The 18501-nt window shown below is 39.5% G+C and overlaps 1 protein-coding gene across 1 annotated transcript in view; it reads right to left on the bottom strand.

The window, feature by feature from the left end:
- Positions 1-18501, bottom strand: part of TBC1D12 (TBC1 domain family member 12) — a 106783-nt gene that overhangs the window by 71014 nt on the left and 17268 nt on the right. The window contains exon 2 of the mRNA XM_003783785.3: positions 2334-2457. Coding sequence (XP_003783833.2) covers positions 2334-2457 — 124 coding nt within the window. The remainder of the gene's footprint in view (positions 1-2333; positions 2458-18501) is intronic.

The following is an 18501-nucleotide window of genomic DNA, read 5'->3' as shown; positions in this document are numbered from 1 at the left end:
AGACAGAGCCTCAAGCTGTCCCCCTGGGTAGAGTGCCATGGCATTACAGCTCACAGCAACCCCCAACTCCTGGGCTCAAGGGAGTCTCCTGCCTCCGCCTCCCAAGTAGCTGGGACCACAGGCGCCCACCACAACGCCCGGCTTGTACTATTTCAAATTAACAGTCTCCATGCACCATATTGGAAAAAAGTGAAGGGCCTCAGTGCCTGTAGCTCAGTGGTTAGGGTGCCAGCCACATACACCAGGGCTGATGGTTCAAACTTGTCCAGAGCCTGCTAAACAACAATACAAAAAAATAGCTGATGTGGGGGCGCCTGTAGTCCCAGCTACTTGGGAGACCAAGGCAAGAGAATCACTCAAGGCCAAAAATTTGAGGTTGCTGTGAGCTGTGATGTTACAGCACTCTACTGAGGAAGACATAGTGAGACAGCACACAGTTTGAAATTATGCACTTTAAATACCAGTAGATAAACTAGTTACTATTTTATACCTATAAATAAAATTAACTGTAATAATAGTTTTGTTGTATCTATCTACTCTTTTTGTCATTTATTTTTTTATTTGTATATATTCACATGGTCCAAGTGCAATTTTGTTACGTTGACATATTGCTTTGTGAATTTAGGGCTTTCAGCTCATATATCACTGAAGCAACACACACTTTACCCACCGAGCAACCTTCCATCATCTACCATCACTCCAGTAATGTTTTTAAAGCTCTAAACATTATTACCTGAAAAACCAGTTTTTCTTTTAAGCAATAAAGAAAAACTACTAAATCTTTAAAAGAAAATACTTTTTATAATTTAAATGATGATTATTGTCCTAAAGTGGTTATTTTTATAAATGCTCATTATGTTAAATCTGGTAAATTATAATTGGGAAGGATAAAAACAGGAAATTTATTATGTATCTCCTTTTGAGCACTAACTTCTCTGAACTTAAATACTGCAGATTGATCCAGTCTCACTGTTTTCCATTCTCACTAATCTAATACTGAGGAGTAGAAATTTAAGAGTCAAATAAGATCATAAATCTTAAAAATTCAAAAATATAGAATGGCATAGTGGCTCAGCACCTATGGCTCAAGCAGCTAAGGCACCAGCCACATACACCTAAGGTGGCGGGCTCGAATCCAGCCCAGGCCTGCCAAACAACGGTGACGGCTGCAACCAAAAAAATAGCCGGGCACTGTGGCGGACGCCTGTGGTCCCAGCTACTTGGGAGACTGAGGTGGGAGACTTGCTTGGGCCCAGGAGTTGGAAGTTGCTGTGAGCTGGGATGCCACAGCACTCTACCCAGAGAGATAGCTTGAGGCTCTGTCTCAAAAAAAAAAAAAAGAATGGCATAGTGGCTCACACCTGTAATCCCAGCACTTTGAGAGGCCACGGCAGAAGGATCATTTGATGATCAGGAGTTTGAGACTAGCATGGGCAACAGAGTGAGACCTCCATCACTATTTAAAAAATTGTTTTAAAATTAGCTGGGTATGTGTTGGTGCACACCTATAGTACCAGCTACTTGGGAGGCTAAGGCTGGAAGATCACCTGAGTCCAGGAGTTTGTGGCTATAGTCAGCTATATGGCATACTGAACTCTAGCCTGGGTGACAGACAGAAACCCTGTCTCTTAAAAATAAAATACACATACACACACACACCCTTCTTAATTATTAAGTTGTCTTTGCTTTAGGCAGAAAACCTGAAGAGTGACAAAGGAAAGAGTTGGGCTGGGTGTGGTGGCTCAGCCTCCTAATACTCTGGGAGGCTGAGGCGGGTGGATCGCTTGAGCTCAGGCGTTTGAGACCACCCTGAGCAAGAGTGAGACCCCGTCTCTACTAAAAATGAAAAACTGAGGCAAGGTGATCACTTGGCCCAAGAATTTGATGTTGCAGTGATAATGCCATAGCACTCTACTAAGGGCGAAAAATAGGGACTAAAAAAAAGGAAAGAGTTGAACCTGATAGTCTACTTAGTTTTTATCTTTTATTATTCTGTCAGTTCACAACTTCTTATATTCATAAAATCTGTGCCATTGGCAAATGCTATCAAGTTCAACTGGAAATCGAGTATGTGGAAAAAGTGATTACCTAAGTTTTTTTTTTAAAGCTATTCAAAGAATAACTGGGAAAGAATATCAATGTTCTCTTAATTTTTACAACCATTAAAGGTGAAGAAAAGATATGGCCTATTTTTATAAAACAAAAAAAGAGTTACTATAAAAATCTATAATCCCTGAAGTTTTTATCTAGAAAATAAGAATAATATGGTTAATTAACAGAAGAAAATGCTTGAAAACCTAGGGCAAACTACAAATGGCTACATTAGGACTTACCTGTTGAATGATTTTAGACGTTTTCTGAAGATTCTCTCTGGGAGGAACTTTGCCAAATAATTTCCAACCAGGAGCACTATGGACAACTGATTTGAGTTCCTTCGTCCTTTTTGGAAAAAGATTTCTGAAACACAGAAAATTTACATGAATTGTGTTTTTTTTCTAACCAGAGAGATGTTTAACTGTATTTTTCCTACATGAGATAAGATCTCTCTCTGTTTCCCAGGCATCATCATAGGTCACAGCAACCTCAAACTCCTGGGCTCAAGTGATCCTCCTGCCTCAGCCTTCTGAGGAGATAAGACTATAGGCACATACCAGCATGCCTGGTTAATTTTTGTGTTTCCTATAGAGAGAGGGTCTCACTATGGTGCTCAGGCTGGTCTTTAACTCCTAACCTCAAGCTATCCGCCCTCCTTGGCCTCAAGAAGTGCTAGGGTTACAAGGCATGAGCTTTTATACCTCACCATTTAATAGTAAACTTTAAAGTATGCTTACTACCAAGGCAAATACAAAAATATTTTAAAACAAACAAATAATTTCTATTACTTACACCACTAAGACAAACAAGGCTCAATAAAGAGTACTTGGCTTACATAGAGGTTTTAGAAAAATCATCAGTAGAAATACTAAAGACACAAACTAGAGGAAAAATAATAGCCAAAAATAAAAAATAAACATTTTCTTTAAGCCTACTATAAAGCATAGTAGAACTGACAATTCATGTATGACAATAAAATTCAAGAATTTGAGAACATAAAAGTTTAAACCATAAAAAATAACTAAGGCGGGGGGGCACCTGTGGCTCAAGGAGTAGGGCACTGGCCTCATATGTTGGAGGTAGCAGGTTCAAACCCAGCCCCAGCCATAAACTGCAAAAAAAAAAAATAGCTAAGGGATTAACTAATACAATACTTGGTTTAATTACAAAATATATTATAGGCCAGTTTACAAACGAGAAAGGTTTTATAGGTTCATTCTTAAGTTGAATTTGTATGTAGGTTGGAACAGGTATATTTACCTATCACCTATAATAGCCTCCATTCGTAAGTACAAGTCATACATCAGTTGGATTTGTGACTTGGTGAATTACTGTAAGAGTCTATTTTCATAAGTATGAGTTACATGTAAGTCAGATGTTTATAACTCAGTCATTGGTAGTTCTAAAAAAGGAATCTGCAGGATTAAAAGAAAAGTTATTTTAAAAATTGGAAAAATATTACTTGTGGTAATAATCTGTCATTTGTAAAAGTGCATCTACTAATCCCCATTTCTCTAACATGTACATTTGTAATCTGTTTTTCCTAGTACAGCTGTATATTGACTCTTTAGTAGTAAGTTTTCATCTTATACATAACCAATGAAGAAAGAATCTCTCACTGAAAAGAAAAATCTAAAAAAATATATCCACAGGGATTTTTACCTACTATCCTTGTGCCCTAACCAACCAAATTAAGTACCTTTTTGTATATGTAAGTGAGGATGATATTCAAAATATGTACGCATTAAAATAGCATGACCAGGGCACAATGGACCAATCAAAAAAGGTATTGATAAAGCCAGGCATGGTGTCACACCTATATCCTAGCACTCTGGAAGGCCCAGGCCAGTGGATTGCCTGAACTCACAAGTTCAAAACCAGCCTAAGCTAGAGTGAGACCTCATCTCTAAGATATAGCCAGGCATTGTGGCAGGCGCCTGTAGTCTCAGCTACTTGGGAGGCTGAGGCAGGAAGATTACAACTCAAGAGTTTGAGGTTTTTGTGAGCTAAAGACACCATGGCACTCTATCAAGGGTGACCAAATGAAACTCTGTCTCAAAAAAAAAAAAGAAAAGGTATTGATGAATTCTAATGAACTTCATCCCTCCAACCCTTTCTATAAGCTATAATATAAATGGACATTAAGGCCAGGTGTGGTGGCTCACGCAGGTAATCCCAGCACTCGGGGAGGCCAAGGCAGACAGATCACCTGAGCTCAAGAGTAGACCTTCATCTCTAAAAGTAGCCAGGCACTGGGGCGGGCATTTCTAGTCCCAGCTACTTGGGAGGCTGAAGCAAGAGAATCGCTTGAGTCCAAGAGTCTGAGAATGCTGTGAGCTATTACACCATGGCACTCTACCCGGGGCAACAAAGTCAGACTGTGCCTCAAAAAAAGGAAAATTTTTAATTCACACATACAATTAGAAATAGTTCCAAATTAGTTAAAGTTCCAAATAACTAGGTTTATTTATATTCAAAATATCATATAAATGTATCTTAAAAGTACATTACAGTGATAACAGGAAATACATTTTTAATGAATAATGTTAAGGGATTTCTACACAAAAATGTGAGCTAATCAGTAATGAAATAAACACTATTTCCACAGGTGTGCAATGGAAACAAATTAAGATACCCTGAAGGTTTTATCTCAGAGACCATGCACAGTGATATAAGATTACTAAATGAGGCCAGGCACAGTGGCTCACACTGGGAGGCTGAGTGAGCATATTGATTGAGTTCAGGAGTTTGAGTCACTCTGATCAAGAGTGAGGCCCTATTTCTAAAAAATGCATTAAAAAACTTAAAAATTTATGTTAATGGACACACAAAGTACAACAATGTAATCTGCATCAATAAAAATATGGAGAACGGAACGAGGGACAAAGATACATAATGGCAGAGTGTTTATACACCAATTGAAACTAATTTGACATTATTTAAACTAGGCTTTTAGAGGTTAAAGGTATTAATTCTAATCCCTGCGGTAAGGCGAGATTACCTTACAATAAAGGTAAATAGAAAAGTACTCCCTAAAAGTACATAAAAAAGTAAAGAAAAAAGGAATCAAAATGGTGTACTACAAAATTTCAACTAACTATAAAAAAAGATAATAGAGAAATTGAGGAACAAAAAAAAAATACCTAACACATACAGAAAATAAATAGCTAAATGGCAGAAGTAAATATTCACACCTCAGCAATTAATTTAAATGTTAATGCATTAAAGTCTCCAATAAAAAGAGTTCATACAGCAATAACAAAAATAAATAAATAAATGGGACCTTTTTTTTTGAGACAGAATCTCACTATGTTGCCTTTAGTAGAGTGCTGTTGTATCATAGCTCACAGCAATCTCAAACTCTTGGGCTTAAACGATTCTCTTGCCTCAGTCTCCCGAGTAGATGGAACCACAGGCGCCCACTACATGCCCAGCTATTTTTTTGTTGTAGTTGTTATTGTTGTTTGGCAGGCCTGGGCCAGGTTTGAACCTGCTAGCCCCAGTGTATGTGGCTGGCACCCTAGCCGCTGAGCTACAGGTGCTGAGCCTTTTTTTATTTTTTTAAGACAAGAGTCTCATTTTGTTGTCCTTGGTAGAGTGCCATGGTGTCATAGCATGTAGCAACCTCAAACTCTTGGGCTTAAGTGATTCTCTTGCCTCAGCCTCCCCAAGGAGCTGGGACTACAGGCACCTGCCACAACACCCAGCTATTTTTTGTTGCAGTTGTCATTGTTGTTTAGCTGACCTAGGCCAGGTTCGAACCTGCCAGCCTTGGCGTATGTGGTTGGAGCTATATGCTACAGGTGCCGAGCCATGCCTGGTATTTTTAGTGAGGTCTCACTCTGGCTCAGGCTGATAGCAAAGTTGTGAGCTCAGGCAATCCACCGGCCTCGGCCTCCCAGAGTGCTAGGATTACAGGCATGAACCACTGTGCTTGGCCTAGATAAACGGGACTGATTAAATTAAAATGCTTTTGTACAGCAAGGAAACAATCAACAGAGCAAACAAACAACCTACAAAATGGAAAAAAATATTCACAGTATATACATCTGACAAAGGGCTAATATACAGAATCTATAAAGAACGCAAGCAAACCAGCAAGTAAAACAGAAACAACCCCATTATAAAGTTGGAAAAAGAAGAGAAGCTTCTCAAAAAAAAAAAAAAAATAGACAAATGGCCAAGAAACATGAAAAAATTCTCAGCACCACTAATCATCAGGGAAATACAAGTTAAAATCACTTTACCCCAATCAAAATGCCTGTTCAAAAAAATAATAATAGATGTTGGTGTGGGTGCAGAGAGAATGGAACTTATATACTGTTGATGGAGATTTGTCAAAAAACTAAAAGTAGACCATTCAATCCATCAATCCCACTACAGAATTCTCGGTATCTACAGAAAGGAAAATAAGTCATTTTATCAAAGACATCTGCACTCATATCTTTATTGAAGCACAATTCACAATCACAAAGATGTACAATCAACCTAAGTGCCTATCAAATCATAAGAATATTAACAAAGTATAATATATATATGGTATATACCATGGAATGCTATTCAGCTGTATAAAAGAAATGAATTAACGTCTTTTGAAGCAACTTGGATGGAAATGGAGACCAGTATTCTAAGTGAAGTATCTCAAGATTGGAGAAACAAACACCATATGTACTCGGTAATAATTTGGAACTCATTAATGGGCACACAAAGGCACAGAGACAAGTCATTGGAAATCAAGAAAAGGGAAGAGAAGAAGGGTAAAAACCTAACAGGTACAATTAACACTATTCAGATGATGGTCATACTAACAGCCCTGACTTAAGCATTACAAAAGCTATCCATGTAACAAAAACTTTAGTACCCCCTTAATATTCTGAAATTAAAAAACAAAGAAAAATAAAAAAAGATAGTGGGCAGCACCTGTGGCCAGTGCCCCATATACGGAGGGTGGAGGGTTCAAACCTGGCTTCAGCCAAAACTGAAACAACAACAAAAAATAGCTAGGCATTGTGGTGGGCGCCTGTAGTCCCAGCTACTCAGGAGGCTGAGGCAAGAGAATCACCTAAAACCCAGGAATTGGAGGTTGCTGTGAGCTGTGACGCCATAGCACTCTACCAAGGGCAATAAAGTGAGACTCTGTCTCTAAAAAAAAAAAAAGAAAAGAAAAAAAAGATAGTTCAGGCTGGATTAAAAACATGATCCATTTATATGTTATCTACAAAAGACTCATTTTAGATACAAAGAAGTTGCAAGGAAAAGGATAGAAAATTATATTTAAAGAATAGTAACTAAAAAAGAACTGGTTTGGCTATATTGCTGACAGATAAAATAGACTTTAAGTCAGAAAAGGGTTATACAAGATAAAAGAGAATATTGTGTACTGGAATAAAATATTCTATCCAGCAAAAGAATATAATCATTATAAACTATTATTATACACACCTAACAACAGACACCCAAAATATATAAAGCAAAAATAGAATTAAAGAAAGGCACAGTCCTACAACACCACCAGATACTTCAATACCCTACTTTCAATAATGGATTGAGGCTTGGCGCCTGTAGCACAGTGGCTGTGGCATCGGCCACATGCACCGAGGCTGGCAGGTTCAAGCCCAGCTTGGGCCAGCTAAACAACAATGACAACTGCAACAAAAGAATGGCCAGGAGTTGTGTAGGGCGCCTGTGGTCCCAGCTACTTGGGAGGCTGGGACAAGAGAGTTGCTTAGGCTTGGCGCCTGTGGCTCAAGTGGCTAAGGCGCCAGTCACATACACCTAAGGTGGCAGGCTGGAATCCAGCCCGGGCCCACCAAACAACAATGATGGCTGCAACCAAAAAATAGCCTGGCATTGTGGTGGGCACCTATGGTCCCAGCTACTTGGGAGGCTGAGGCAGGAGACTCACTTGAGCCCAGGAGTTGGAGGTTGCTGTGAGCTGTGATGCCACAGGACTCTACCCAGGGGGATAGCTTGAGGCTCTGTCTCAAAAAAAAAAAAAAAAAAAAGAGAGTTGCTTAAGCCCAGAGTTTGAGGTTGCTGTGATGCCATGGCACTCTACCGAGGGCAACATAGTTAGACTCTGTCTCAAAAAAAAAAAAAAAAAAAATGGATAGAATAACCAAACTGATTCAAGAAAACAAAAGCATAAGACTTGAACAACCCTGAAAATCACTTACCTCTAACAGAAACGTACAGAGCACGTGACACAACCACAGTAAAATACAGTCTGCTCAAGTGCCCCTACAACCTTCTCCACCATAGACCCTAGGTTAATGCATAAACCAAGTCTTAATAAATTTACAGGGGGAGGAGGAGTAGAGGGAGGGTGTTTGGTGGGACTACACCTATGGTTCATCTTACAAGGGTATACATGAATCTTTCTAAATGTAGAATATAAATGTCTTAACCCAATAACTAAGATGATGCCATGAAGGCTATATTAACCAGTTTGATGAAAGTATTTTAAATTGTATATAAAACCAGCACACTGTGCCCCATGACTGCATTAATGTATACAGCCATGATTTAATAAAAAAAAAAAAAAGAAATTTGATAAGATCAAAACCTACAGGGTATCTTTTCTGACCACAATGGAATGAAATAAGGAATGAATAACAAAACCAATAAGTTAAAGAAGAAATCACAAGGTAAACCAGAAAATGAATTGAAACAGAAACACAGCATACCAAACATATGGGATTTAGTGAAAGCAGTGCTAAAAGGGAAATTTATAGATGTAAACACCTACCTTTAAAAAAGGTCCTCATACCAATAACCTAACTGCACACATTAAGGCATAAGAAAAAGGCCAGGTTTCAAGGCCAGTGCCTATAATCCTAGAACTTTGAGAGGCCCAAGGTAGAAGAATCACTTGAGGTCAAGAGTTCAGAACCAGCCTGAGCACCACAGCAAGACCTTTCTCCTCAAAAAATACAATAATTAGGCTCGGGCGCCTGTGGCTCAGGTGGCTAAGGCGCCAGCCACACTAAGGTGGTGGGTTTGAATCCAGCCTGGGCCCACCAAACAACAATGACAGCTGCAACCAAAAAATAGCCAGGCATTGTGGTGGGCGCCTGTGGTCCCAGCTACTTGGGAGGCTGAGGCAGGAGACTCGCTTGAGCCCAAGAGTTGGAGGTTGCTGTGAGTCCCCCACGGCACTCTACCCAGGGGGACAGCTTGAGGCTCTGTCTCAAAATAAAGAAAAAAAAAATACAATAATTAGCCAGGTATGGTGGTGCATACACGTAGTCTCAGCTATTTGAGAGGCCAAGGCAGGAGGATTGCTTGAACCTAGGATTTTGAGGCTACAGTGAGCTATGATGAACTCTAGGCCAGGTAAGAGGGCAAGACCAAAAAAAAAAAAGGAACTAGAAAAAGAACAAACTAAGCTCACAGTTAAAGGAAAGAAAGAATAAATAATAGAGTAGATATAAATAAAATAAAGAATTAAAAAACAATAAAGAACGTCAATAAGACCAAAAACTGGTCCTTTGAGAAAACCAATAAAATTGCTAAACCTTTACCTAGAGTGGCTAAAAAAAGGGAGAGAAGAATTAGATTACTAAAAGCAAAAATCGAAGTAGGGCCATTACTACTTAATTTACAGAAATAAAAAGGATTATAAGAGAACACTATGAATAATTATTCACAAATTTGATAACTTAACGAAGTGGAAAATGGATACACAGAGTACCAAAACTGACTCAAGATAAAACAAGAAATCTGAACAGACCTATAGGTAAGGAGACTGATTCAGTAATCAAGACTCCCAACAAAGAAAATCTGAGGACCAAATTGATTCAATGGTAAAATCTGCCAAACATCTAAAGCAGGGATGTCCAATCTGCCAACTTTGGGCCCACATGCTAATTTTGTGAGAACTTTTTTTGCTTATTTGAGGTGTCAGATATCCTAAGAAAAGTATACATGGACTTTTTTTTTTTTTTTTTTGGCTAATCAGCTTTCATTAATGTTTATGTATTTACTGTGTGACCTGAGACAACACTTATTCTTCCAATGTGCAGCAAAAAGGAAAAAGGTTGGACACCCCTGCAAGAATACCAGTCCTTCCCAAACTCTTCCAAAACAGAGTCAGAGAGAATACTACCTAAGTCAAGAACAAAGCAAGGATGTAAATTTTACCAATTCTATTCAGCTTCAACACAATACTAAAAGGTCTAGCTATAGGAATTATGTGAGAAAATGACATAAATACCATTCAAATTGGAAAGGAAGTAAAATTATCTATGTTCACAGAAGTATGGTTATATATGTAGAAACCCTTCATATTAAAATTTTAAAAAGACTATTAGAGCTAATAAGTGAATTCAGGAAAGATGCAGAATAACAAAATCAATACACAAAATTCTGTTTCTATATACTAGCATTAACCCAAAAAAGAATTAAAACAATAATTCCACTTACAGTAGCACCAAAAAGAATAAACTATTCAGGAATAAATCAAAGCAAGTGAAGTATTTATACAAAACCTACAAAACACTACACAAAAAAATCAGAAAGAACCATAGGAGAATTCTTCTTATATTTCTATCAAGAAGAATCAAAAAATAAGACTCAAAAGCATTGATTCTTTAAAATTTGATAAAATAACCAACATAGAAATAAAAGAACTCTGTTCAAAAATCACTATACACAAAGTAAAAAGACACAAATTTGAAGGATAAATTCCAACACATATAAATAACAAAAATTAGTATACAGAAACTATAAGGAACTTGAACTAATCACTTTCATAAAAGACAGTCTAATAGAAAAACAGATAAAAGCTATTAAAAGTTATTACAGAAAGGAGGACTACAAATGGCAAATAAAGAGATCTATCAAAAGATATTTAAACTCATTAGTAATAAGGAAACTCACAAATTAAAAACAGTATAACATCATATACATATTGGACTGGCAAAAACTAAGAACCAGGCTATGGTTAATATCAAGTTTAGATGTGAGCTACACTGCTAGAAATTTAAGATTTATAGGTAATAAATTTGTTTCTAGCTCATAAAGGTGAACAGCTGCATACCCTGCCATCTAGCAATTACATTTCTAGCTACACACCCCATAGAAAGTCCTGGACATGTACACTAGAAGACATATATTAATTTAAGAACACTTAGGACACTATTCAAATGAGCAAAATCCTTTTGACAATCCAAATTGACAATTTCTGGCTTGGGCAGGAAAGGACAGGCATAGCCTGGCCACTTACCTTGTTTGCTGGCGATACAGCTGCTCAGGGTGGGGAGACTACTTCACCGTGTTCTGCCCATGCCCCAGTCAGCTGTGAGGGAGCCCAAGAGGCTGAATGTCCCTACCCCAACCTAATCTTCCTTCTGACCTGTGGTTCTGGAGCCCCCAACCCTACCTGCACCTCCTGAGCACTCCAGCCCTCCTGGTTCCTGCCAAGGAGGGGGGCTGCCCGTGACACCTAGTCCAGGGTGGGGGCAGCCACAGACGGGCCTAGGAAGCCCTGGGGTATCCTTGGCAAGAACAGAGCCCCTGCTATTAGTTGCCAAAAGCAGCACAGGGGAAAAGGTGAAAGAGGCAGGGCTCTAGGGGGAAGGGAGAGCATCTTCTGGTGCTACCCCGCCCCATCCCCCTGAAAAGGGGCTCAACCAAGCCTGGTGGCTACAGCCTTCACCTCTTCACACTCACTTTTTTTTTTTTTTTGAGACAGAGCCTCAAGCTGTCACCCTGGGCAGAGTGCTGTGGCATCACAGCTCACAGCAACATCCAACTCCTGGGCTCAAGCGAGTCTCCTGCCTCCGCCTCCCAAGTACCTAGGACCATAGGTGCCCGACACAACGCCTGGCTATTTTTTGGTTGCAGCCGTCATTGTTGTTTGGCGGCCCCAGGCTAGATTTAAACCTGCTACCTTAGGTGTATGTGGCTGGCGTCTTAGCCGCTTGAGCCACAGGCGCGGAGCCTCACACTCACTTTTTAACTGGTGTTTCTACCTCTACCTGTCTGTTTGTTCTCTAGCCAATAACAAATAATAAACCCTCCTCTGTGTGTGCCTGGAGGGGGGCGGACCCATTAACAGAAAAATAGAAAACTTACATATAGTATATTCTTAAATGTATATTGTTCCTCAGTGAAAACAAACCAAAGCTATATCCATCAACATGAATGAATCATAAAAAACAATGTTGAGCTATGGTCTACATGTTTCCCAAAATACGTATGTTGAAAACTTAACACCCAAGGTAACAATGTTGGGAGGTGAGGCCTAACAGGAGGAGGAATCTACTCTCAGAGCCCTCATGAACGGATTAATGTTGCTATAAAAAGGGTTCTGGGTGAGGTGAAATGCCTCATTCCTATAATCCTAGTACTTGGGGAGGCCCAGGCAGGAGGATTGCTTGAGGTCGGGAGATCGAGATCAGCCTGAGTAACTGAACAATAATCCATCTCAATAAAAAATAAAATAATTAGCCATGCACAGTGGTGTGCATCTGTCATCCCAGCTACTACAGAGGCTGAGACAGGAGGATCACTTGAGCCCAGGAGTTTAAGGTTGTTAAGAGCTATGATCATGCCACTACACTCCAGACTAGGTGACAAGAGTGAGCCCCTGTCTGAAAAAAAAGGATATGTTAGACTTCCAAAATTAAAGCCAAGGAATACTAATAACTTTGTTTTTTTTTAAGAGACATGGTCTCACTCTGTCACGCAGGCTGAAGTCCAGCAGTGCAACGATAGCTCACTGTAACCTTGAACTCCTGGGCTCAAACCATTTTCCTGCCTCCAGCCTCCTGAGTACCAGGAACTACAGGTATATGCCACTACTCGTGGTTAATTTTTGCACATTTTGTAGAGATGAGATTCTCACTATGTTGTTCAGGCTCATCTTGAACTCCTGACCTCAAGTGATCCTCCCACCTTGGCTCCTCAACATGCTACGATTATAGGTATGAGCCACTGCACCTGGCCAGAATACTAACTTCTTAAACCACGTAACAGTAGGTCTTTTCATGGATATAGTCTCTGTAGAATTTTCCTATGGTCAACAGGGATAAAAACAGGAAAATAAATAACCTCCAAAATGTTAATAAAAAGCCTAATTTGAATATATACTATAATACAACAATACAATCATAAGAAGCTCAGAATAAAGTTTAAATTCTCATTAAATCACAGCAAACAAACCAAAGCTAAATATTTAAATTTATGTGGTCAATAAACTTTGGTTGCTGTAAGAAATTTCAATAAAAGAAATATGAGCCCACAGGTATCCAATTGCTAAGTAAGACCATCAGCTACTGTTCCACATTAATTTCTTATGTCACTAAGGAATTCTGGATTGGGTTTTCAGGTTATCCCCTACCACAAACACTATTTATAGTTTAATGTAGTGAAAAGTGTATATCAACAATGAAAAGTAATTTTCTTTTTTTTTTTTTTTTTTGAGACAGAGCCTCAAGCTGTCCCCCTGGGTAGAGTGCCATGGCATTACAGCTCACAGTAACCTCCAACTCCTGAGCTGAAGCGAGTCTCCTGCCTCTGCCTCCCAAGTAGCTGGGACCACAGGCGCCCGCCACAACGCCCGGCTATTTTTTGGTTGCAGCCGTCATTGTTGTTTTTGGCGGGTCCGGGCTGGGGATTCGAACCCACCACCTTAGGTGTACGTGGCTGGCGCCTTAGCCGGTTGAGCTATAGGCGCCGAGCCGAAAAGTAATTTTCAAATATTGTTACAAACATTACATATGGATGTGTATTAAAACAACATTCCAGATTCCATAGATTTTAGTATAAGAAGAGAAACTTCACTTTTATTAAATCTTCAGGGGAAAATATAATGGCCAAAAATATGTTCTTCTCAAGTCCCGGTCCTTGTTTTCCCAATCCATCATTAGGGGGCTGGTGAAGCCAAGATGCCAAAGCAGATAAAATGTGAGACTAGGTTCCTCCTCACATTTTTCAAACTGAAGACAGAGACAGACACAAACATACACATAGCCACTCTTCCCTATCTCCTGTCTACCAACAAATTCAAATTTAAATCAACGTTAAAGGCTACTTAGCAAAACAAACCAAATGTGTTCAAGTGTGCACATACAAAGAGAGCAATTCTTTCTCTCAGGACTCTAGAGATAATGTCTGACTGTATGCATAAGATCTATATGACAGGGTTGGGGGAATGGGTCACTCTTATTCTATATTATTCATGTTTCAGGGAAGGGAAGAGGAAAAGGACATTCCTAGCTTCTCTCTGCCCCTTATTCATATCCACCCGAGGGACTGAATTTCCTCCCCCCACCCCCTGTAGTTTTATGCCGGGGCTGCGTTTGAACCCGCCACCTCCAGCATATGGGGCCCCGCGCCCTACTCCTTTGAGCTACAGGCGCCACCCAAAGGGGTTGAATTTTGGTTGTAGACATTGCTGCCCAACAGGAGAGAAGATACGGTCTGTTCTGCTCTCCTATTAGGGAGCCAAGTTACCTCTGCACCTCTTTGGTCCCCCAATCCCAGGAAATATCTGCTATATAAGAGAAGTACTAGGAGGTCCACTTCAGCCACAAGTTGATGCTCTGTCTTTTGATCCACATTGTAGCTGTATTAAAGTTGATGCTTTTAGGATCCATTTGTGTTTCTTACACTTTTATTTTCTATTGATTCTGACTCAGACAAGTTGATAAAGAAGGTTATTTATTAGTCTTTAATAGTCAAGTTTTCATAAGTCAAAAAGTACCTTATTATTTCAGATATGCTGGAGATATTAAGAACTATGTGTTTCCTAATTGTTTTCTTTTTTCCCTCTGTGACAGAGAACAGGGGATGGTAGCATTAATCCATCTTTCCCTTTAAATTCATCCTCCATCCCAATCAATACCATCTTCATATGTACATATATTTTTACACAAAGAAACCCAAACACACTGCCTTCCACTCTCTTCACTAACTTGTATCCAATCTTTAGCAAAAAGTAATTGAGAAAATCAGTGGCAATAGTTAAGAGCAAGCACCAACTAAGAATTAGTAGTTTAATTTTTCTTTATTGCTGAAAATATACGTATTAAAGAAAAAGAGGCATACAAGAAAAAAAAAACTAATGTGAGGTTAAGAAGAGGGGAAAAAAGGCCTACTGATACAACCATTTCTCTGCCTTCTCCCTTGTGGCTTTTATAATAAAGGTTAGTAGATGACTTTAGATCAGCAGTTCTCATGTATTAAAGGGCTATGGCATTAGGAAAGTTGAGAACCACTGCTCCAGATTGTTAATATCTGTTCTTCATATCTATATCTGTTTATATTTTGCCAAGATTTCTTCATTTCTTTAACCACACACAACAAAAGTTAGGAATGATATTAAAAGTTAGACTATATTTATTAAAGGATAAAACTAACCAAAAAGAGGCAAAAATTATTTATACCATGCAAATTCTCCACTCGTGATTTCATAGATAACAGACTATCCAGAGGTTGGGTCTTTAAGAATTGGCAAACTCACTTACATATCTGAGACAAAGCATGATAAATCCCATAGTTTCTCAGACTGTGGAATTTGATGCTGTAGAAAACCATGACGGCTTGGCTCAGGTGGCTGAGGCGCCAGCCACATATACCTAAGGTGGCAGGTTCAAATCCAGCCTGGCCCGCCAAAACAACAGTGATGGCTGCAACCAAAAAAATAGCCGGGCGCTGTGGCAGGCGCCTGTGGTCCCAGCTACTTGGGAGGCTGAGGCAGGAGACTCACTTGAACCCAGGAGTTGGAGGTTGCTGTGAGCTGTGATGCCACAGCACTCCACCTAGGGGGACAGCTTGAGGCTCTGTCTCAAAAAAAAAAAGAAAACCATGACTGTCTAATCCTTAATCCTGCCAACAATAATGTCAGTTCTAGAAAAAAAAAAAAAAGAAGACACTATTTTGTTTAATGTTTACATCTATATGACTATTTCAACTTTTCATATTCATTAGATAAATTTTAATAATCATTTCAATAGTACATTAAACAGTACATTACAAGGGATTAGAATTCTTGTCCTAACAGAGAAGAAGCCAACCTCAATCAAAAGAGTAAAATCCATTTAAAAAAATTAAAAATCATGGCTCGGTGCCTGTGGCTCAAGTGGCTAAGGCGCTAGCCATATACACCTAAGGGGGTGGGTTTGAATCCAACCCGGGCCTGCCAAACAACAATGACAGCTGCAACCAAAAAATAGCCAGGCATTGTGGTGGGCACCTGTGGTCCCAGCTACTTGGGACGCTGAGGCAGGAGACTTGCTTAAGCTCAGGAATCGGATGTTGCTGTGAGCTGTGATGCCACAGCACTCTACCCAGGGGGACAGCTTGAGGCTCTGTCTCAAAAAAAAAAAAAAAATTAAAAATCATGACCCAATCTTCAAACTCCGTCTCAAAAGAAGCTGGACTGCTAAAAACACGAACTTCCTGGATTTTAGTTTCCCTGAAGAATAAAAAGCCAAAAAGAAAACATTATCTAGTAATCATGGAATGTCATAAATGACTCTTAATTAATTCAAAGAAGTATAAGCATTCTGGGCGGTTCCTGTGGCTCAAAGGAGTAGGGTGCTGGCCCCGTATGCCAAGGGTATTGGGTTCAAACCCAGCCCTGGCCAAAAACTGCAAAAAAAAAAAAGTATAAGCATTGTCTCTTTAAAATTCAGTACTCTGGCTATCCTTGAGTACTGTGGATTAAAGAGCTGGCATGAAGATTACTTACATTCTTTCCAAACCTCAATCATTTTTCACTTGAAAAAGACTTTCAGCTGACTATATGCAAAAAAAGTACTTTTTTGCCAGATAACTTAGGCTTTTTATTTCCAAGAATTTCTTTTTTCAGACTGTTCTCGATCTTGTCTTTGTTGTTATTATAAATCCTAAAAATTGAAAAAAAGAGAATTATTTAACAAATACTACATAACTAACCTAGATATTTTCAGAGATCAGAGCTATCAAAAGGAGAAAGAATTCAATTTGTCAAAAAAAACAGAAATTATACAGCTGAATGTGAACGTTATAATTTCTGATAATATTTAGAGCTGCCAGGGACTTTAGAGAATATCCAAGTCGAAGTTTCTTTATCAAAAATCAATGAACCTACATGAATGGGTTAGTAGAGATCTACAAATCTCCTCAAATTATATGCACAATCTGAAGTATGTGTTTCCAAACATTTTTCTTATCAGCTGTCAAATTCTCCTAGGATTCAATGTGCCACTCCACCATTCCCAAGATAGACTGACAGCTCCACAAAGTCCTTCCTACCGTCATACCACTAATAAGGGTTTGAGATAGGTCCCTTGCATAATTCATTTTCTTTCTAATCACACTCACCTTGTTCATGTACTCCATACAATAATCAACATGTAAGAGCTTTACAACTATCCCTAATCTCACCCATCTTATGTAGTGCCAAAATGCTTTCGTTTAAACAGTTCAAAATAAAACATTTTCTTCTTCCTCCAGAATAAAGTCCATGTTAGCAAGTTACCTTATGGTATGTCTTACTTCCCATGGTAAATAAATTTTAAGCAAGATCTTTTTTTTTTCTGAGACAGAGCCTCAAGCTGTCTCCCTGGGTAGAATGCCGTGGCATCACAGCTCACAGCAAACTCCAACTCCTGGGCTCTAGCAAGTCTCCTGCCTCAGCCTTCCAAGTAGCTGGGACTATAGGCACCCACCACAACGCCCAGCTATTTTTTGGTTGCAGCCGTCATTGTTGTTTGGCGGGCCGGGCTGGATTCCAACCTGCCACCTTAGGTGTATGTGGCTGGCGCCTTAGCCACTTGAACCACAGGCGCCGAGCCAAGATCTTCTTTTTTCATAGCAGATGAGAACAAAATAGAATACAATTAAGGGTTAAAGAAAAGTAATTATGGCTTGGTGCTCATAGCTCAGTGAGTAGGGCACCGGCCACATACACCAAAGCTGGCGAGTTTGAGCCCAGCCTGGGTCTGCCAAGCAACAATGACAACTACAAACAAAATAGTTGGGCGGTGTGGCGGGCACTGCCACTACAGTCCCAGCTACTCAGGAGGCTGAGGCAAGAGAATCACTTAAGCCCAAGAATTGGAGGTTGCTGTGAGCTATGACTAGAGTGACCAGATTTTAACATTTGTAAGGCGGGACAACATGGCAGGGGGCGGAGCGGGGGCAGAGGTGGGGGCTGCGGGGGCAGGGGACAGGCAGGCAGGGCCTGACAACACCACAAACTTTGATAAGCAGTTCTCGATAATCACTTCTCAGTAATTATTTATTACAGTTTAACATTATAAAATTAATAAAAATAATATAAAACTCATATTCTGGAGAAATAGCCATATAGCGGCCGAAAATCGTATATTCCCTTCTTGTTCTCCAGCCCGTTCATGCATTCTTTCCAAAAATCGGGACTTTTTTAAAACGCCGTGGGACACGGGACAAATTGTT

The sequence above is a fragment of the Otolemur garnettii genome, unplaced genomic scaffold (assembly GCF_000181295.1).
Source record: "Otolemur garnettii isolate 467f Iridium unplaced genomic scaffold, OtoGar3 scaffold00008, whole genome shotgun sequence".
Taxonomy (NCBI): Eukaryota; Metazoa; Chordata; class Mammalia; order Primates; family Galagidae; genus Otolemur; species Otolemur garnettii.
Note: the sequence above shows the minus strand (reverse complement) of the source record. Positions and strands in the feature narration are given on the sequence as shown.